Source organism: Miniopterus natalensis, chromosome 1, assembly GCF_054644295.1.
Source record: "Miniopterus natalensis isolate mMinNat1 chromosome 1, mMinNat1.hap1, whole genome shotgun sequence".
In the NCBI taxonomy this organism is placed as follows: domain Eukaryota; kingdom Metazoa; phylum Chordata; class Mammalia; order Chiroptera; family Miniopteridae; genus Miniopterus; species Miniopterus natalensis.
Genome location: NC_142081.1, coordinates 190145893 through 190164213, shown reverse-complemented (window position 1 = coordinate 190164213; position 18321 = coordinate 190145893). Strand labels below are relative to the sequence as shown.

Below are 18321 nucleotides of genomic sequence, written 5' to 3'. Positions count from 1 at the left end.
GCAAGGGGAACCCCCAAAGAAGCGTTTGGTACATATGAACAATCTAGTCTTATACCAGCCATTTGGAGCACCATGGGTACTATGGCTTTTTCCCTGGGGCATTTGGATGTTCCTCCAGGCTCCTAAAGAGTGTCAATACCCTGAGCGGTGCTGGGGGGCACTGCCGCCGAGTGCCGGTGCTTCGCCTGCCCTGGGCGGTCAGCGTGGGCGGCTCTGCTGCTCCCCTTCTGTTGCGCTGCGTGGGCCCTGCCTTGAGGTGCCCTAAGCCGGCTGAGCAGATCTATGCTGGCTTTGGATCTTCCTCAAGGTGCCTCCTCTTCTTTTCATTAGTGTGAATAATCAGAGTTTGATTGTAAAGTAGGCCCGGGCCAAACACAAGGGCTTTTAAAATTGTCTGCTGTTTTAGATTATCCAGGCCACTGATCCCCCTTCCTTAGCATGGATAATTGAGAGTGGACTGGGCTGAAGAATGTTAAGCAGAACCAATTGACAAAATAAATGAGATTTAAAAAATCCTTTACATTTTAATAATAGGAAAAAACCTCCAACCTAGTTTACTTTTTTTTTTTTTTAATCTCAAAGAGCCTATTTTATATTTTGAAATTATAAGTTTATTTGGTTTTAAGTTGATTCAAAGTAGGAATCTATTTTCTATGATGCAACCACTTACGACCTATTTAAAATGTATACTAATTACAGTATGTACTTAATAGAGGTGAGGGAGAAATTTAAATATAGACATTCAATGTCAAATCTTATAACTATGTTTATGTTTCAACAACATAGCAGGGAGAGGGTGGGAATCACTTCACATTCTGAAAAACCTCTCTCTTGATAGTGGAGGCCATCAGTCTTTGTCCCTAATGGGCCATCATCATGGAGAGAAGGCCATCCTTGGAATGCGCGTATATGATGAACAGATTCTGATTCCTGGGACTATCCGAGCTCATTCACGTCTCAATTCTGTTCTCTCGTCCTTCCCCACGCGTCCCTGAGTGCAGGGAGAAATGTATTTACGTGCCACTTGACTGGGAATTTAGAGGACGTTTTCTCTAAGGAACAATCTTATGAACAGTGATAGGTGTCACAGAATACCCTTCAGGTATGTAATGAAATAAATAGATTTGGGGTGGTTGGCTTGGGAATTTGGAATATATTGTAAGAGGCAATGGTGAGTTTCTGGGCATTTGACTCATAAACAAGGTTTTTGAAACATTACCCATTTTTACATCGGGAATTACCAAGCTAAGGCTTAAAGTCTCCCCCAGCACCCATGAACAATCATTTAAACACAAGCTTTGAGACTTGGGGGGAAAAGCACTATTTACTCTAAAGACAATAATCTGGAAGGCTTTGGAGTCATTGTAGTCCATCATGCAGATGCACACCTGGGGAGGTTTGAAGGAGTAACATTTCCTCATGATGGTCTTCGGTTCATATGCCTAATAAATTATGATCTGGGTCTAGACTGCAGGCCCCTCTGTGACAGAGCGTGGGAGAGTAAGGCTCTTTCACAGGGTGAAATGTTACACAGGGGCTTTGGCCTTGCCTGTTGTGTTTGTGTACAGAACAAGGTATAGGGATGCAGGTGATGGCCTCTGGGTCCCCAGGGCACCAAGAACTTGGCAAATGTGACCATGCACACTCTTCTCACCCAACTGATTTCATGAAGTGAGAACTGAGGGTTTTTAGGATAGATATTACACAGCTGAGGCCAAAACATCTTCTCGAGTCATTTCAGTACATTCCCTTTGGCTCAAATGAAAACCAGGTTCAGCCATCCTAAAACTGTGATATGGTTGGCTTGCTATTGGAGGATGACTTTTCTCTTGTTTAGAGAGAAATCAGGCAAGATTCAGAAAAGGTCTGTGTCCATGTTGTATTGGGAGACCTTGGTTCTCCGGCATGAATTGATAATTAAACTCTAATTAAATGAATGTTTGTTTGAATTACTACTGTGTAGTTCATCCTCATTAGATATTTATTTACTGTGGATGATAGAGCCTGGTGGTATAAAAAGTAAATAAAATGATCATTTGAATCCAACATTCTAGTGAGGGGGACTATGATGTGATGTAACAGTTCTAACAGTAGACAGACAAATGCTATTGGAGACTCAGTGGGAGGGGTGGGGGTACAAGAATAACCTTGGCGGGGGTTGAATGGGCATCAAAGTTGGGCTTTTAAGAAGTTTGTTTTGCCCCCTTTATTGCTTCTTCCTCAATTCTTGACTGCTTTCCAGGGAGCATGGTTTTTACAACATCGATGTCCATTCCTTATTTTTTAGAGGCCAGGGAAATGGATTGACATCATCAATGTCACACAGCTTATTAGTGACAGAGGGGGACCATGATGGGAAAAGGCTCACAAGAAACAAAGTAACAAAAGGCAACGTGGAACCCATAGCCAAAAGGGGTGCAGCAGGAACTATGTGGTTCCAAGGGAGGGGTTAGCTCTGAGTAGTGACATTCCGGGATGGCGTGGCAGGGGTGCTTAGTTTTAGAGGCTAAGAAAACATTTAGGGATTTGGTTCTTGTCCAGCTCTAAAAGTCAGAGCTAAAGGTTGGTGCTGGGTTGGAGAAAGTGGGTCTTCCCAACTTCTACAGACTGGAGGCAGTTGTCACATATATTGCATCCCAATTATTGCTCAGACCCCATTCAAATTCCAGTAGAAGTGGAACTTTGAAGATGGAGTAAGCTGAGGAGTCAGAGTGAAGGACAGAGCAGCTTTCCTTTCCATGTGGGAGGGACTTACAGGGGCAACTTGCTTGGAGGCGATGGATGTCTTGGTAGCTTGTCATAAAGTTATATTTGCAAAGCCAGCATGCCCTTCTTAGTAGAATGCATATTTATTTAAGGAAGTCTGTTTTGGGGGTTTGTTGATGGAACACCCCTCTGTACTGCCAGTTGGCATACAGTAGTAGAAACTATTGGCAGCTACCGTAGTCAGTCTTTAACCTGAAAACTCCAGGACACTCTGTATTTAGAGACTTGTTTTGAGACATCAGCAGAAATCCGCCAAGACTGAAGGCTGACCCAGTGATTCCTGGGGGACCTTGAGAAAAATCAATCCATTTATGCATCAAAGGAATCTCAAATTATTCTAAATGGGGTTTGCTGCTATCAGAAAGTTCTGCTCTTGAGTTAGCAAGCTGCTGCAAGTTCCAAGCATCTTTCTTAGAAAGATGCTTGTGGGATATAAATCTTTTTAAATGCATTTCATTGTACCAATTGTTTCGTTTAGAAAGAAAATCCATTAGGTTGTTATTAAGTGGTCTATTTAATAGTGTCAATAAATTCTAGAATTGGAGACTGGGTATTATCATTTGGGATGTTTTAATGGTTCCTGTTGTCTAAGTTACTTGGCTTTGGCTTGTTTGACCTTTGTTTCTTTTAATGGGTTGGAAAAATTTCCCCAACTTCACAGAATTGATATAGTGGCTCTTTATATATGTGATACAAATATGGAAAATATTTGAATAAGTTAACTTACAGTATTTGAGTGATTGGACTAGGCTGATATAAATGAAGTGAAATAGATAATTGCAAATTTTAGAGGAATCAAAAAGCTCAAGTAAAAGTTCAATTTTTTACAAAAAACGCTTACCTTATGACATTTATCATTTTAAGTATAATTATAAATATGTAACAACTATCCAGCAAAAGGACTGGAAGCTTCTGCTGCAAAATATTAATACAGAGTGGTAATATAATCTAGTAGTTATGCCACCCACTAACTACTGGCCTAGAAAAAAAAGACCTCTATTTTGATTTTCCCAAGCAACTGGTGTTGGTTTTGTTACTTAACCTCTTTATGACTTAGGTCCCTCTGGTGAGTAATATTTACCTTTTGGAGCTTATTGGGAGTAGTACATAAAGCCATTTTGACAATGTCTTAGCAGAAGGCCTAGAATTTTTTTTAAAGAACTCAATAAATATCAGTCCTTACTGTCATGCCCTTCACCACCATCGTGACTATCACCACCATCATCGTCATCACCATCATCATCATCACCATCGGGTGGTGTGTTAGTCTGGGTCCTCCAAGAAGCAGATTTCAGGATGGTATTGAATATGCAAGTTTGTTGGAGGAAATACCCACGAAAGACCCTGGAGCGGAAGCCAGGAGAGGCTGGGATGCAGATCTGATAAATGAAGGAGAGAGGAAAGGAAGACGGGAAGGCTGGAGAAGCATTTAGACCCTGGCACAGTGCAGAGGGAAGTCTGCAAGGTCTTTGGGGAATCCTTGATCCAAAGGCACCTGTCAGAGAGTCACACAGCTTCCAGGGACTGGCTTGTCACAGGAGCTTTGCCATACTCATCAGCATCGGCTGGGACCAGCCCTGGGAAGGGTGGCCTCAGGGCAAACCCCAGCACAGGTGATGGATTTTAGGGCTCAGCAGTGGAGGCTGGCAGTCAGTTATGCCCCTTGAGGTTGGGTGTTTGCAAGTGTGTTCTGAAGCCTGTCACAAGTGTGAGTGATTTAAAAGTCTTCTTGTTTTCTTGGTATTTCATTAATTTTTTATATTTAACCTGCGCTCCTTTAACATTTGGGAGAATAGGTAAAATAAAGAATTCAAAATATATTATTTTGCTTGGTTAACCTGAGCTGTTTGAGACTTGCCCAGATCTGGCAGTAATTCCCAGCTTTTCACTTGGCTTAAATATGTTGGTGCAGCTGGGCTATTACTTCCCTGAAAAGTTTTATCTTTCTGATCTTACTTTAATTTCTATTTAGAAACTTGATTTGATTAAAGAGTAAAAGTTTAAGTGTTTGTAACAGGATTCAATTAAAATAGGTCATTCTTGGGGCTCTGAAAATGGTAACTGGCCTTCGGGCAAATTGGAACGAAAGTTATAAAATTCAGTTGGATGCATCACAACATTTAACATCTTTAAGGAGGACGTTTTGCCTAATAGATTCAATTGAGAAATATTTAGTGTAGGTCATCAGCTTCAGCACCTAACAAATGCTTGTTTGTTTTTCCCTTTAGTTATAGCTGAGATCAGGGCACCTGAACTACAAAATAAACAATTTGTGGTGGGACCTTGAAGAAAGTCAATTAGTTTCTGTGACTTTACCAGTAGGTTAAAAAGGAGATTGCAATATTGGTGAGTAATGTGCTTAGAGGTGTTTGCATAAAAAATGCTTTGTCATTGTAAAGTATTATTGAATATTTATGGTCTACCAGACCGAGCCAAACGGCCCAGAGGAAAAAAACAGTCAGATTTATGTAAACCTTGTTCAGTGTCCCAGATACTTGGGGATGGGTGCTCTCTGTATGAATGAATAAATCAGTTCTATAAACATTATTTTAAATTTTGAAGGTCCATCAATATTATCTGGGGTGTTAGCCAACGTGCCTGACCTATGATATTGAAATAAAATGTCTGCCTCCAGGTAACTATTTCAATCTTATAAATATTTTTAAAGCCAGAGGCATTGACAGCAATTAATGTTTTCTTAGCGTTTGGTGTCTGCAAAGAAATGTAAATCATATCATTACCCAGAACCTGCAAGGAATTGACTCTCATCCACAGGGTTGCTCTGAGAATTCCCAGGCTGGAATCGTGAATCTTAGACTTCTTTTTCCTCTCAGTTTTTAAAAGAAGTCTTTTACTCACTGTCTGCACCATAGTTTCCTATCACTTTATTGTGAGGAATCTGAGCCTCAAAGAAATAATAAAAAAACATTAGCCGTAAACATTGCCCAAGGACTTAATGGATCTCACTGAGCCACACAATGCAGATGTACTGGGACGTAAATAGGTGGTAGGAGATAAGAGGCACAGAAGCAATTCGTTTGGATTGGGTCACTGCTTAATCCAAATGGGTTCAGCCCAGGAATTCATGAAACGTGACAGTGGGCCCAGAGAAACTCTCTGTGACATTTCAGATTCCCCTACCTCTTCTAATTAACCATTTCAAGTATAACAAAACGCGGATCACATAGAGGTATGTAAGATCCATTGGTACCAGGTGTAGGCCTGTCTCGGGGGGATGGATGGCTCTGTTCTCCTCCGGCGACGGACTATGACTCAGTACCTCAAGCTGGGCTTTTAATTTCTGTAATTCATTGATTCTGAACAGCATTTTTCTAAAAGACAGAGACCAGCAGCATTGCCTTATCACATAGCCTGTCATTAAATGCATTTGGATATATTGCAGGAATCTAAATATACCTTAGCAAGTCTCATGAGATATTTGAAAACCTAAAAATTATGTATAGAAAAAAGTTGCTATCATGGAAATGAGAAGAATAATATTAAGAACAGTCATAGCTGCCTTTTTAAACAACTACTATTGGCCACCCTGCCGGACATCTTACACCCTTTCTATACAATTCTCCCATTATTACAGATGAAGGCACAACTCAAAGAAGTGAAGTTGTCCAGGGTGAATTAGTATGTGAGAGTTCCAGAGATTTCTTTTTAATCACAGAAAAAATAAAACTCCACATTCATGATTAGACAGGTTGTCAGGAATTCTCACCCCATTAGTTGGTGGGTTCAGAATTCTCCAGGTGCAAGTGTCTGGATGTGACCCACCTCTCTTCAGGTCAGGCTCTCCAGGTCTACCCACCCCTAGATCTTCTCACTTCTCTTGGGAAATGGAGACAAACATTCAAACCCCAGCATCATGCCTCTGTATCTGCAACATGTGTGATCCCTAAGTATGGTTCCTATGATGAAAGATCTGGCTGAGTCTGAAGCCCGTGATTTTCATTTGTCAAAAAAGGATGTCATGAGTCCATTTTCACGAATGCCAGGTTTAGGTAGGCATTCTAGGGAACATACCAAAATGGAATTCAGTAGAATAAGACATTTGAACGCAACTGACAAGCAGAATTGATTTACCTGGCCCATTTCATAGAATAGATTTAGGGAACGCGCTTCTTGGCTTAGTTGTGCTGTACAGTAAAAATCTGTGATTTTTGATTGATAAGAAAACAGTGAAAATCAAATTAGCGTTTATAAAATTCTTGGGTTGATTTGCTTCTGGAATCAGGCCAGGCACAGTCCTAGGAGTCATGGTTTCTTAGAGTATTTTATGTCCCACATGATGTCACTAGGAAGTAACAGATTAATTGCATGGTGCTCTTTGTAATTTTCCTGCAGCCGGGGAGGAAAGCGTTAAAGGATGTCAGTATTGCAGAGGGTGTTGCTTCTGGGCAGCAGCAGTGTGAACGCAGGGCATCTTTTGCATTTTAAGCACTGATGTTTGATCTCTTGTCCCACAGTTATGTAATAAGAAAATTTTATTATTATTCAAGGGAAACAGAAAAGAAGGCCACTGAGAAAAGTACTTGCCCCCAGGGGACAGCTTTTACAGTGCATTTTGTCCAGGAGCCATTCCCTCTGGCCCCAAAGCTCTGGAACAGGAGGAGTGCCCTTCTCAAGGGGCTGAGGGCTGAGTGACTACTGCATGCAGGCATCAGAGGAACCCAGAGCTGTGTGGGCAGCTTTCCCAGCAGGTCTGGGTGGTCACTGGCCCAGAGAGCCGGTGCAGCCAGCTGGTCCAGGAAACAGAACCAGAACTTGAGTCCTCAAGGAGCTCAGGAAGACAAAGTGGGTTCCTAGAAGGACTAATCCTCTGAGACTTCTTCTCAGGGGAGACAGTATAGCTCAGAGCAGTAGGTACAAAAACTGTTTATTAACAACAACGTTATACACCGCCTCCTAGTGAGTCAGTCTTAAATGCACAACTCCAGTAATGCATCCAATACATTTTACCAACAACTTTTTAAGTAGGACAACCCAGGAGTTATTATTTTCATTTTGCAGATGAAGAAACTGAGGCACAGAGAGGTTGAGTGAATTTCTGAAGGTTACATATATAGTAAGTCAAAAAGATAAGTTAATATGTAGAAGTGACCACAGGATGTAGTCAAGAGTTCAGTCTAGTTCAGTGACAGCACCTTACAATTTTAGCTCCATCAGTTACCAGCTCCTTGAGCTTTTTCCAAATCCTTAAACTCAAGGAAAATTCAGACGTCTTTATATCTAAATGGGGGTGATAACAATAGGAATAAAGCATGTGATGGGGTTCAGGATATGCTACCCCAAAATATGGCACCTTGGGAGCTGAAGGAATCTGAGAAAACAGCAGTAATAGGAAGGTCACTGTGACCTTCACCTGACCCTTCTCCCTTGAAACAGGCCATAAAACGCTCATGTGACAGGTGCCATCTGTATCCCTGGAGGAAAAGAGCATCCTTAGCTCTGAAAACACAGGGACACTGAGGAGGATCTTAACAGACAGGCTTTACTAAGTTTTACCCCAATTTGCTGCACTTGCCTCATGCTCCTTAACCTACAATAGTCCTCCATGATGCCCAACCTTCATCACACCTGCCATAAAGTACCCAGGTCTGACTATTTCTCTGGGTCTTCATTTCCTTACATTAAATGCACCTGTATGCTTTCTTCTGTTCACCTGTCTTTGTCGGTCTAGTTTGCAGATCCAGCCAGGAACCCTAAGGGGGTCAAGGAAAATGTTTTCCTTCCCCACACACGTAAAGTGCTTGTAAAGAAGGGCTGAATCAATGATCGCTATTGTTACTATCCTGATGCTTTGCCCACTGTACTGTTGCATTCTTTTTAATAGATTCAGGTTGGCAGAGTGGCCATCAGAAGTTGAAGCTAGCTTAGGTGCATGCAGTGCTCTGGTGGAGGAAAGCAAGAGGGGAAGTTCTCTCCAAAGACAGAGAAAAGTGGTTTTCACTAGAGGCAGCGGCTCCACGCATTATGGGCTGCATGCAAAGAGACTTAATTGAAAGATAAAAGAGTAATTGCAGCAGAATCCCAGAGTCAAAAGCAGTTAAGATGAAAAGCCGCAGATGTTAAATGGGACTGAGGTCCATGCAGGGGGACCGTGAGGAGTCTTTGCAGCTAAAGACATTACGGTCGGCAGAAAACAAAAGACACAAGCACAGGGTTGGAGTCCAGGAGGCTGAGCCCTAGAACTCAGATTGAAATATTTCCTCTCACTCTTCATTCCTAAAAGAATTTGTCACCTCTCTGGATTACTAGATCAGTATTTAAATTATAGTCACCTCCTGTTACTTGTTATGTCAGTACAGGGCCCAAGCAGAGCACTGTACTGTTTTGGTTTGGTTTATCCTTTACTTAGTGGGGTCAGCCCTCCCCTTTCCTTTAGGAGAAAACACAGTGGAGTTGTGTTTGTCTGGTGGCCTTAAGTCTTATTGTGAACTGGATATTTTCTATTTGCTTATCCAGATCCATTCTCCATCTTTCCCTGTTTTTGGCCCCGGGTGGCCAACCTATATGGGCGGCATGGTCTTTTGGCTTTGGTTTGGACTTGATCAATGGGAAGCATTAGCAGGAGACAGTAGAGGCTGGCGGGAGGAGAGAGAAGCCGAAGTATTTGTTCTTCTGGCTCTTTCCCTGTGGATTGCAGTGGGTTGGCCGTGTCCCTCTGCTGAGGCCTCCTCTCCTGCCAGGCAGCTTTCAGCGAGCCAGGGCTGGCTATAGGGCTTAGGAAGATTCTACTCCTAGTCCCTTCGTGGGTGCTAATGGTTTTCTGCTACTGCAAGCCCTGAGGTCCTGCATCATCCCTTGTTGCCATCCCCAAGCCCTACTTACACCACTGTAAACAGTCCTTTTATGAAGCTATCTTCAGTTACCCAGCGTGAGTGCCATCTGTTTCCTGCTGGGACCCTGACTGATACATATGGCCTCTTCTAGTTGCAGAACACAGTCTCATGTTTGGTTTTTAGAACAATTAATCTATGAAATACTTAAACTCCAAATCTGATTTAGGGTTACGTCTCTTTCTTAGCTCTTTTGGAGGAGAGAGTCTGGGTCCCCTTCTTTCTTTCCCAGATTCTCATATTTCAACTCGTTTACCAAGTTGAACCTGGCTGACATAGTTGAAGGTGAGGGTAATAAAAAGTTCTTAGGGTGGTTTCACAACGTGTGGCTTTGGCAGATATTTAAAAGTGATTCTTTTTCTCATGGACATGTCTGTGGTTTCTTCAGAGACCTCCCCGTGGCTGGGGATCATCTGACTATGGGTAGTGTCTCGTCCTGCTGATCACTTCCTTTCTGTAGCCTCGGACCTCAGCCTCCAGCTCTTGAGGAAATGTTCCTTTTAAAGCATTTAGCTGCATTAAAGATGTTTGTTTTCAGGTGTATGCCTTTCCTTAAGATAATTTTAATAACGCATTCTTCCTTAAAAATCATTCCGCTTTCACTTGCTGTTTACTCTAAAATTTAGCTTTGTTTATTTATTTGTTTGTTTTAAATCCAAGCAGTTAGATTGGCTTATTTTATTGTTAATCTCCCTTCCTCTATCTCTCCTTTCCTTTTCTCTGTTGTGTTTTTTTTTTTACCTTCTTTTTTGTTTAATTATCAGAGACTGCAGCGTGCATGAATTCTAATATTTTTGAATACTTCAAGGTGTTTGGAAATAACTTTCTGTTGATGAGTAACAATCTCTGTCTCTTTTTCATATGTGTGTGCATCACATGTGTAAATATCTACATACATACATATAAACCTATATTTACAAAATCATCCATGGTCATCTGACCATAAAGAATAAGCTTATAAATCATGTTAATCAAATTCTCTCTCTCTTTGTCAGTTTCAGAGAGAGTCTCTCACTGAGTTAGTGGAGTTTTCAATATATCCCTGTGCTCAAGGCAGGCTTTTATCTCATACATTTCGAAACTGTTGTTACATGCACAAGAGTTCATGATTACTATACAGCATTGGTAAGCTGTAACTTTTGTTAATATGAAAATTTTTCTTTGTTCTGTTTAATGCTCTTTCTTTGTATTTGTTTTTATATAATATCAATATTGCTAAATTGACTATTTTTATCGGTATTTACATGACAAATATTTTTCCTCTTAACTTTTGTTTCAACAGGACCATTTAATAGATTTATGATTTTTATGAATACCGAAGCTTTAACTTTAATCTGCCTTATCATTGGTTTTAATTTTTAATGTGACAATTTCATTTTGTTCCCCCACCCTTTTACCTCCCCACCAGCATTAGATATTTCTTTACTCTTTTCCCGCCTAGCACAGTGTTTCCCAGAGGAGGTGCTGTGCACTCGGTCCGGCTATTTCTTGGTTGTGTGTGGCTGACCTGCACTCGGCCGGACCTCATTGCTGACCCCGCCGCTAAACAACAGTTAGCGCCCCAGTTTCGGGGTAACCGAAGCACACTTGCCCATTTGCACATCCCCCTTAGGGCGCCGTATGACTCCTGACCTTGAACCAGGACTTACTAGTTTGGGACTTAGGCCTGCAGTTTCTCTTCTCTTGTGGTTATCTTTATTTTTCTAACTTTATTCTAAATTTTATTTTAGTAACATGTGCATAGTTTAAAAACTCAAATAAGTACTGTGAGAGTTTTAATACCCACCAACAAAGACAGGTTGTTTTTTATGTCACCCCACTGCAGTTATTATTTATTTTCCCCAAAGCCAATGCTTTAGAGTCTTTCCACTATCTCTTTCTAGTACTCACTCCGGTGTTTCTAAATAGCATGCATATACAGTTATGGTTTGATGTTCTAGTTGAAAGTATAACATTGACTTCCTATATTAAGATGAGGGTTTTTTTTTCAAGCCTGCTTACAGCATTATGCTCGCAAAGCAAACTTTCTCTTCTCTATTTTTTCCAGTTTGGTGATTTAACAACCTTTGTTTACAATTGTCATTCAGTTTTTATATTGCTGTTTTATGTAAATATTGTGCACAGCCGAGCTACCTAAGGTCCTTTTATTCTTGCATGGACCTTGTTTTGCCTGAGAGTTAATTCTTGTTGTTGTTGTTGGCCTCCCCTTCTGTGAGTCTTTCCCTAATTCATCCCCACACTGTCTGCCAGAAATGTAAATTAATTCTTGACGTGTTCAAACACAGCAGATACTTTATCAGGTGTTTTTTTCCCTTGGAGACATTCCTTCTGGAACCCACCATCCTCCTGTGACATGATTGTGAAAGGCGTTTCCATGAAGTGTGGTGGTTTTTCTTGTCACTTCGGGGACCCTGCAAAGTTTTTGTTTGTTTGTTTTTAACATATATCTTTATTGATTTCAGAGAGAGGAAGGCAGAGAGAGAGAGAGAGACAGAAATATCAATGATGAGTCATTGATCAGCTCCCTCCTGCATGCCCCCTACTGAGGATCGAACCTGCAACTCGGGCATGTGCCCTGACCAGGAATCCAACCTCGATCTCCTGGATTATAGGTCGATGCTCAACCGCTGGGCCACGCCGGACAGGCCAGGCGCAAAGTTTTTATGCTTCCAGATCAGGGTATCTTTGCTCCCCACAACTTCAGGGTTTCACAAAGAATAGTCATGTCCAATACACATTATGTTAGTGATAAAAGTAAATATTTTTGCGATAACTGACAAATGGCGATTACTTGAATTTTTAGCCACATTTCGTCTTTCAAATAAAGAATGTGCAGTAACTTACAAGCGCGGGGATAACTTCTGCATATCCCTATGAGGCAGCGAGACAGCAAACGCTGTTATTCCTGTTTTGTGTGAAGCACAGCGCACAAGGATTTTGGTCACCACCTACAGCTTCCATATACTTCCACAATCCGTTGCAGCCTTGGAAGTCTTTGATAGTTAGGTTTGTAAGTAATATCAATATTTGACATTTTTGTGGGAATGCTTTCTATGCCTTAGTATGATGAGAATTCAGAGACAGTTTTATTTTCTTCCAAATTACTAAAAAATAAAATACAGGAGCTTATCATTTCTTGCCAAAAATATTGAAATAACCTGCCAACTGGTCTCCGCACCCCCAGCGCCTTCTTTCTGCATCTCGCCCTCAGCATTGCCACTGAGTGACACCTTCGCTTTTCCCTTATTGGGTTCACTGTGACAACTCTTACTCACCTTTCAACACTCGTCTTAAAATGTTTCCTCTCGGGTAAGTCTGTCTGACTCCCCGTGACAGAAGTAACTCCTGAACGCTTGCTTCTCGATTCACCTGTGGTATTTTCACATGGGGTTAATGGAACGCATCTTAGCGTGGTCTAAGAATTCACGTGTCTGATATTAACTCGACTTGAGATCCTCAAAGGAAAGGGGATATGTAATAATTTTGTGTAAATTGTATAAATGTGGAGTAAAATGTTAATTCATGTAGCCCAAGACTCACCTAAGCTGTCAATAATAGACTTCATAGAGTTTAATCTGTTGGCTCCATAAGGGTAGGACTGGGGTATCACATTTTGACATTCGCAGTTATTAGCTATATGATATCTGATTTTGGGAAAGTTTATCTCTATGAGTCTTAGTTTCCTTTTGTTCTTAGTAGTCATAATAATAGTACATCCCCTAAAGGTTATTGTGAGGGAAGGAATGCGGTGCTTGATATATGTTGCTGATACAGGACTGACAGAGAGCTAAACTCATTTTTTGTGTTTACTATAAACAATGAAATGTATTATAAAAATAGATGAAGTAGCAGTTATAATTTTTGTGTATAGCATAATAAATAAAAATACTATCCACCTAGGCCACCATATTTCTAGAACCTCGCTCTAATATGTTCTCTTTACCTCTCTTCCCAGAGGTATGGATTTTGCATTTATCCATTCCTTGCCTTTTGTTCTGGTTTTATCACATGAGAGTGGATAGCTAAACAATTTATTATTTAATTTTACATGCGTTGGGCATGGTATAAGTGGAAATACATTGAGTGTAATTTTGCAAGTTGCTTTTCCTCTCAATGTTACATCTGAGAATTTATCCATGCAGATCTGTATAGATGCTGTTCACTAACTCTTGCTCCTATAGAGCCTTTCATCACGTGACTATTCTGTAGTTTATTTGTTACTTCCACCAAGTCATTGCCCTGACAAAGGAAATTTGGGCAGTTTCCAGTGTAGATTTTGTTATTTCATCATGGATATATATCCCGGCCTACACTGTAGGAACAGGGTACATGGTGGTACATGAATCACTGCGTTTTGGTGTATGTGTTCTTTCAACTTTACTACCTATTTCCATATTGCTCTCCTTCCAACAGTGTATAAACGTTCCTGCCATGCAGTAATCTCTCTAATGCTTCATATTGCCCAACTTTTAAAAGTATGCCAACTGTGTGGGTGTATAATGGTAGTGGTTTTCATTTGCATTTCCCAGATTTTTAATGACCTCTTACATTTTAAAAAATGTTTGCTAGCCATGTGTTTCTCCTTCCATGAAGGAGCTATTCGTATCTTTGGTCCATTTTTCTATAGCATTGTTGGTCTTTTTAATTAAAATATTCAAATATAATTGTGGATTTATTTTTTGTAGTTTCTTTCAGTTTCTGCTTCATGTATTTTGAATGTCTGGTATTAGGTGCATAAACATTTAAAATTATAATTCTCTTGCCTTAGCTGGGTAGTTCAGTTGGTTAGAGAATCGTCCCAGTACGCCAGGGTTGCAGGTTCGATCTCAGGTCAGGGCACATATGAGAATCAACCAATGAACATATAAAAAAGTGGGACCACAAATGGATGTTTCTTTTGCTCTCTTTCTCTCTCCTCCCTTCCTCTCTTTCTCTCCCTGCCTTTCTGTCTCTCTAAATTCAATAAATAATTAAAAAAAAAAAAAATACTTGTAACCCTCTTGATAAATTGACCTCTTTAATATTATGCAATGGCTCTTCTTACACCTGGTAATATTCTTGCTCTGAAATCTACCCTGATATCCACAGAGTTACTCCAGTTTTCTTTGATTAGTTTTAGCATGCTCAAATTTTTCAAACTGTCACTTTTAACCTTTCGTCTTTATATTTAAAGTGAGTTTCTTGAAAGCAATATATAGCTGAGTAAAGTGTTTTTATTCTATCTGATCATCTGTTGGAATTCGATTGTTTAGACTAATTTACATTTAAGGAAGTTATTGGTATGGTTTGGTTTAAAACTGCCAGCTTGCTATTTGTTTTCTATTTGATCCATCTTTTTTTTTTTTTTCCTTCTCTTTTCCCTTGAAAATTATTTTTATAATTCTATTATATATTTTTTCAGGCTTATTAGCTATTACTCTGTTTTTTGTGTGTGTTTTCTGTAAGATTTATAGTATACATCTTTAACTTGTTAAAGTCAACTTTCAAGTGATACTACACCACTTTACATGTAAGTGAAGTTATTTTTTAACACTGTGTTACTGTCCTGTGATACAGTTGAAGACTCTTACAACAGCCCAGCCCCATTCTCCCCTGCTGGCCTTTGTGCTACTGTTGCCATGCCTTTTATACTGACATATGTTATCAATGCTATGCTACATTGTTACCAGTTGTTGTTGTTTTTTAAATAAATTATCTATTAAAGAGATTTAAATAATAAATATCTTACATATTTGCCCGTGTAGCTACCATTTCTGATGCTCTCCTTTTCTTTGTATAGATCTATATTCCCATTTGGTATCTCTGCCTGAAGGACTTTTTAAAATTTATTCTAGAGAGGGCTTGCAGGTGAGGAATTCTTTGAGCTTTTGTGTGTCTGAAAATTATTTCACCTTTATTTTAGAAACATATTTTTGCTGGGTTCAGAATTCTAGTTGGACATATCCCCCCCCCCCCCCTTTTGTTACATTAAAGATGTTACTCCGCTGTTTTCCTCCTTGCGTTGTTTTTCGGCAACAAATCTATTGTATTTTATCTTTGTGCCTCTAGACACTATGTCCTTTCCCTCCGGCGGCTTTTGAGATTTTTCGCTTCATCACCACTTTTGAGCAGTTTGTTATGCTGTGCTTTGGCACATTTTTCTTCATTTGTGTCACAGATTGTTGATTTTGGAGCTACAGGTTTATAGTTTTCATCACATTAAGAACTATATACATTGAATCTTTTTTTCTGTCTCATTTCCAAGAGTTTCTATTGCTGAGTCTTCAAGGGCACTAATCTTTTCTTCTGCGATGTTTAATCTACTGTCAATTCCATCTGGTGCATGTTTCATCTCAGGTCTTGTAGTTTTTATCTCTTGAAGTTCAGTTTAGATATTTTATTTTAAAAATCTTCCATATCTCTACTTACTTTTGCATCTATAATTATGGGCAAGACTGGCTTAAAAATTTTTTTTTTTTTTTTTTGGTTCGGCCATTTTCTGGTTTTAGAATCAAGGACACTCTAGCCACATGAAATGAGAATTTATTTTTATTTTTTTATTTTCTGGACTAATTTGTGCAAGAGTTCTATTTGATATAACTCAGCTGTGGAACCAATTGGCATGGCATTTTTCTTTGTGGAATATTTTAATTACTGATTAATTTTTAAATAGTGTAAAAGATCTTTCAAATTTTTAATTTTGTTGGGCCAATTTTGATATTTTAATTTCCTAGAATTTGTCATTTCCATATAACTTTCATCTGTTTATATGAAGTTTTTTAAAAAATACACTCTTTCATTTGTATAATCACTGCAGTTTCTGTAGCAGTTTCCCTTCGTATTACTAACACTTACTTTAGGATTTTCTGACTCATTTAAAGATTTTATTTTTCAGGGTTTATTACATTTTGTTAGACTTCTAAAAACTCCCTTCGGCTTCTGATAATCCTCTCTATCCTGGTTTGTTTTCTATTTTATTATTTCTGATCTTACTTATTTTTTTCTCGTATTTGTGTCAACTTCTGTTGTTCCCTCCCCCCCGCCCCTTTCTTTCTTCCTCTTTGTTACAACTTTTAAGTTTGATAGTTGGCTCTTCAACTAAGACTTGCTTCTGTTCTAACACTTGGATCAAAGCCTTCTCTCCAAATATTTTACACTAGATGCCACAATGTTTTAATGTTTATTTTTTGTTGTTTAGTTTTTAATGTTTTCTGGTGACCACTCTCCTGCCTCTTTAACCCTTTCAGTTATGCAGATGCACCTTTTCAGGTGTCTGAACCTCTGGGGTTTCTCCTGTTCTTTAAACATTAAACTCCAACACAAATGTATTAGAGGTTGTCATGTGCATCTCTCCAACCTTTTGAAATTTACGGAGTCTTTATTGATGGATCAGTTTGTGCTCAACTTTCATAAAGGTTTTGTCTGCTTGAAAAGAATGGAGTATATTCTTCAACTGTGGTATTCATTATTGTGCAGCGTCATTTATATCAGTTAGATGGAGCTTGTGACTATCTGCCATCCAGAGTCTCTCTTTCCCAGCTACTGAGAGCGGTTTTGGTACCAAGGCTATTCTAGCTACATAAAATGAGCTGAGGAATTCTTCCTTTTTAAATTTTATTTTCTGGAATAATGTGTGCAAGAGTCAAGTTGTTTGTTTTGTTTTTTAGGTGTCCGGTAAAACTCACGTTAATGAAAATCTCCCATCATGAGTGGGTTATTTCAATGTTGCTTTTCAGCTGTGTCAATTTTTACTTCACATGCATGCACAGTTAAAACAGTGTTGTCCTTACCTAGTGACCACATTACCTTCATTAATGCCTTATCCCTTGAAGGCCTTTGCTTTATTTTGGGGTTTGGGGTGGGGCAGGGATATCTTTTATCCATATTTTGACTTTCAATTGTCTATATTTTAGGTGAGTTGGTAAACAGCATGTCACTAATTTTTTTAAAAAAATCTAGTCTGACCGTATTTCTCTTTTATCTGGGGAGTTTAGTCTGTTGACTTATATTGTTATGTGATCATTTATACTTTGTTCTACCATCTTACTTCATGCTTTTATCTTTCTAACCATTTATATGGTTTATTTTTTTTCTGATTTTCTTGTTCTCTTTTTTATTTTGTTTTTCCCATCTGGCATAATTGTTAAGAGTGTGGGCCCTGAAATCAAATGTCACCCTTGCCTAATTTTATAATTCCCAGGCATGTCTCTATATGTTTACCTCATACATGTAAGTTCAAAAATACATGGATTGTCTCACATATTTTTAAATATACAAAACATCATAAACGTATTATATATTTATTGTCTTTAAAATTGCAGACTGAAGTCTATTACCTTAGAGCAATTTTAGGTTTATAGAAAAATTGGGCAGAAAGTTACCATGTAACTCATTCCTCCAGTTACCCCACTGTTAATATCTTGCATTAGTGTAGGGCATTTGTTGCAACTGGTGAAGGAATATTGTTACATTATTAACTAAAGTTCATATTTATGGGTTTGACAAACATAATGACATGTATCCACCAGTGCAATATCATACAGAATAGTTTCATTGCCCTAAAAACTTTACCCCACTTATTTGTCCCTGTATACATTCTTCTGAACCTTGATTTTGTTGTTGTGGTTCTTTAACATAATTTTGAGGACATCTGAGTCCCTTCGGGCTGCTATAGCAAACTACCGCAGGCTGGGTGGCTTATGAACAACAAACGTTTCTTTCTGACAGC

At 39.2% G+C, this 18321-nt stretch overlaps 1 protein-coding gene and 1 long non-coding RNA gene across 2 annotated transcripts in view; both read left to right on the top strand.

Moving 5' to 3' along the window:
• LOC107541224 (uncharacterized) overlaps positions 1-5074 on the top strand; it is a 99017-nt gene extending 93943 nt beyond the window's left edge. Inside the window, exon 6 of the long non-coding RNA XR_015714425.1 lies at positions 4995-5074. This is a non-coding gene — a long non-coding RNA (uncharacterized LOC107541224). The remainder of the gene's footprint in view (positions 1-4994) is intronic.
• A 1602-nt stretch (positions 5075-6676) lies between these two features.
• Positions 6677-18321, top strand: part of LOC148094518 (cytosolic beta-glucosidase-like) — a 74383-nt gene continuing 62738 nt past the window's right edge. The window contains exon 1 of the mRNA XM_087828485.1: positions 6677-6776. Within this exon, the coding sequence (XP_087684611.1) occupies positions 6677-6776 (100 nt within the window). The remainder of the gene's footprint in view (positions 6777-18321) is intronic.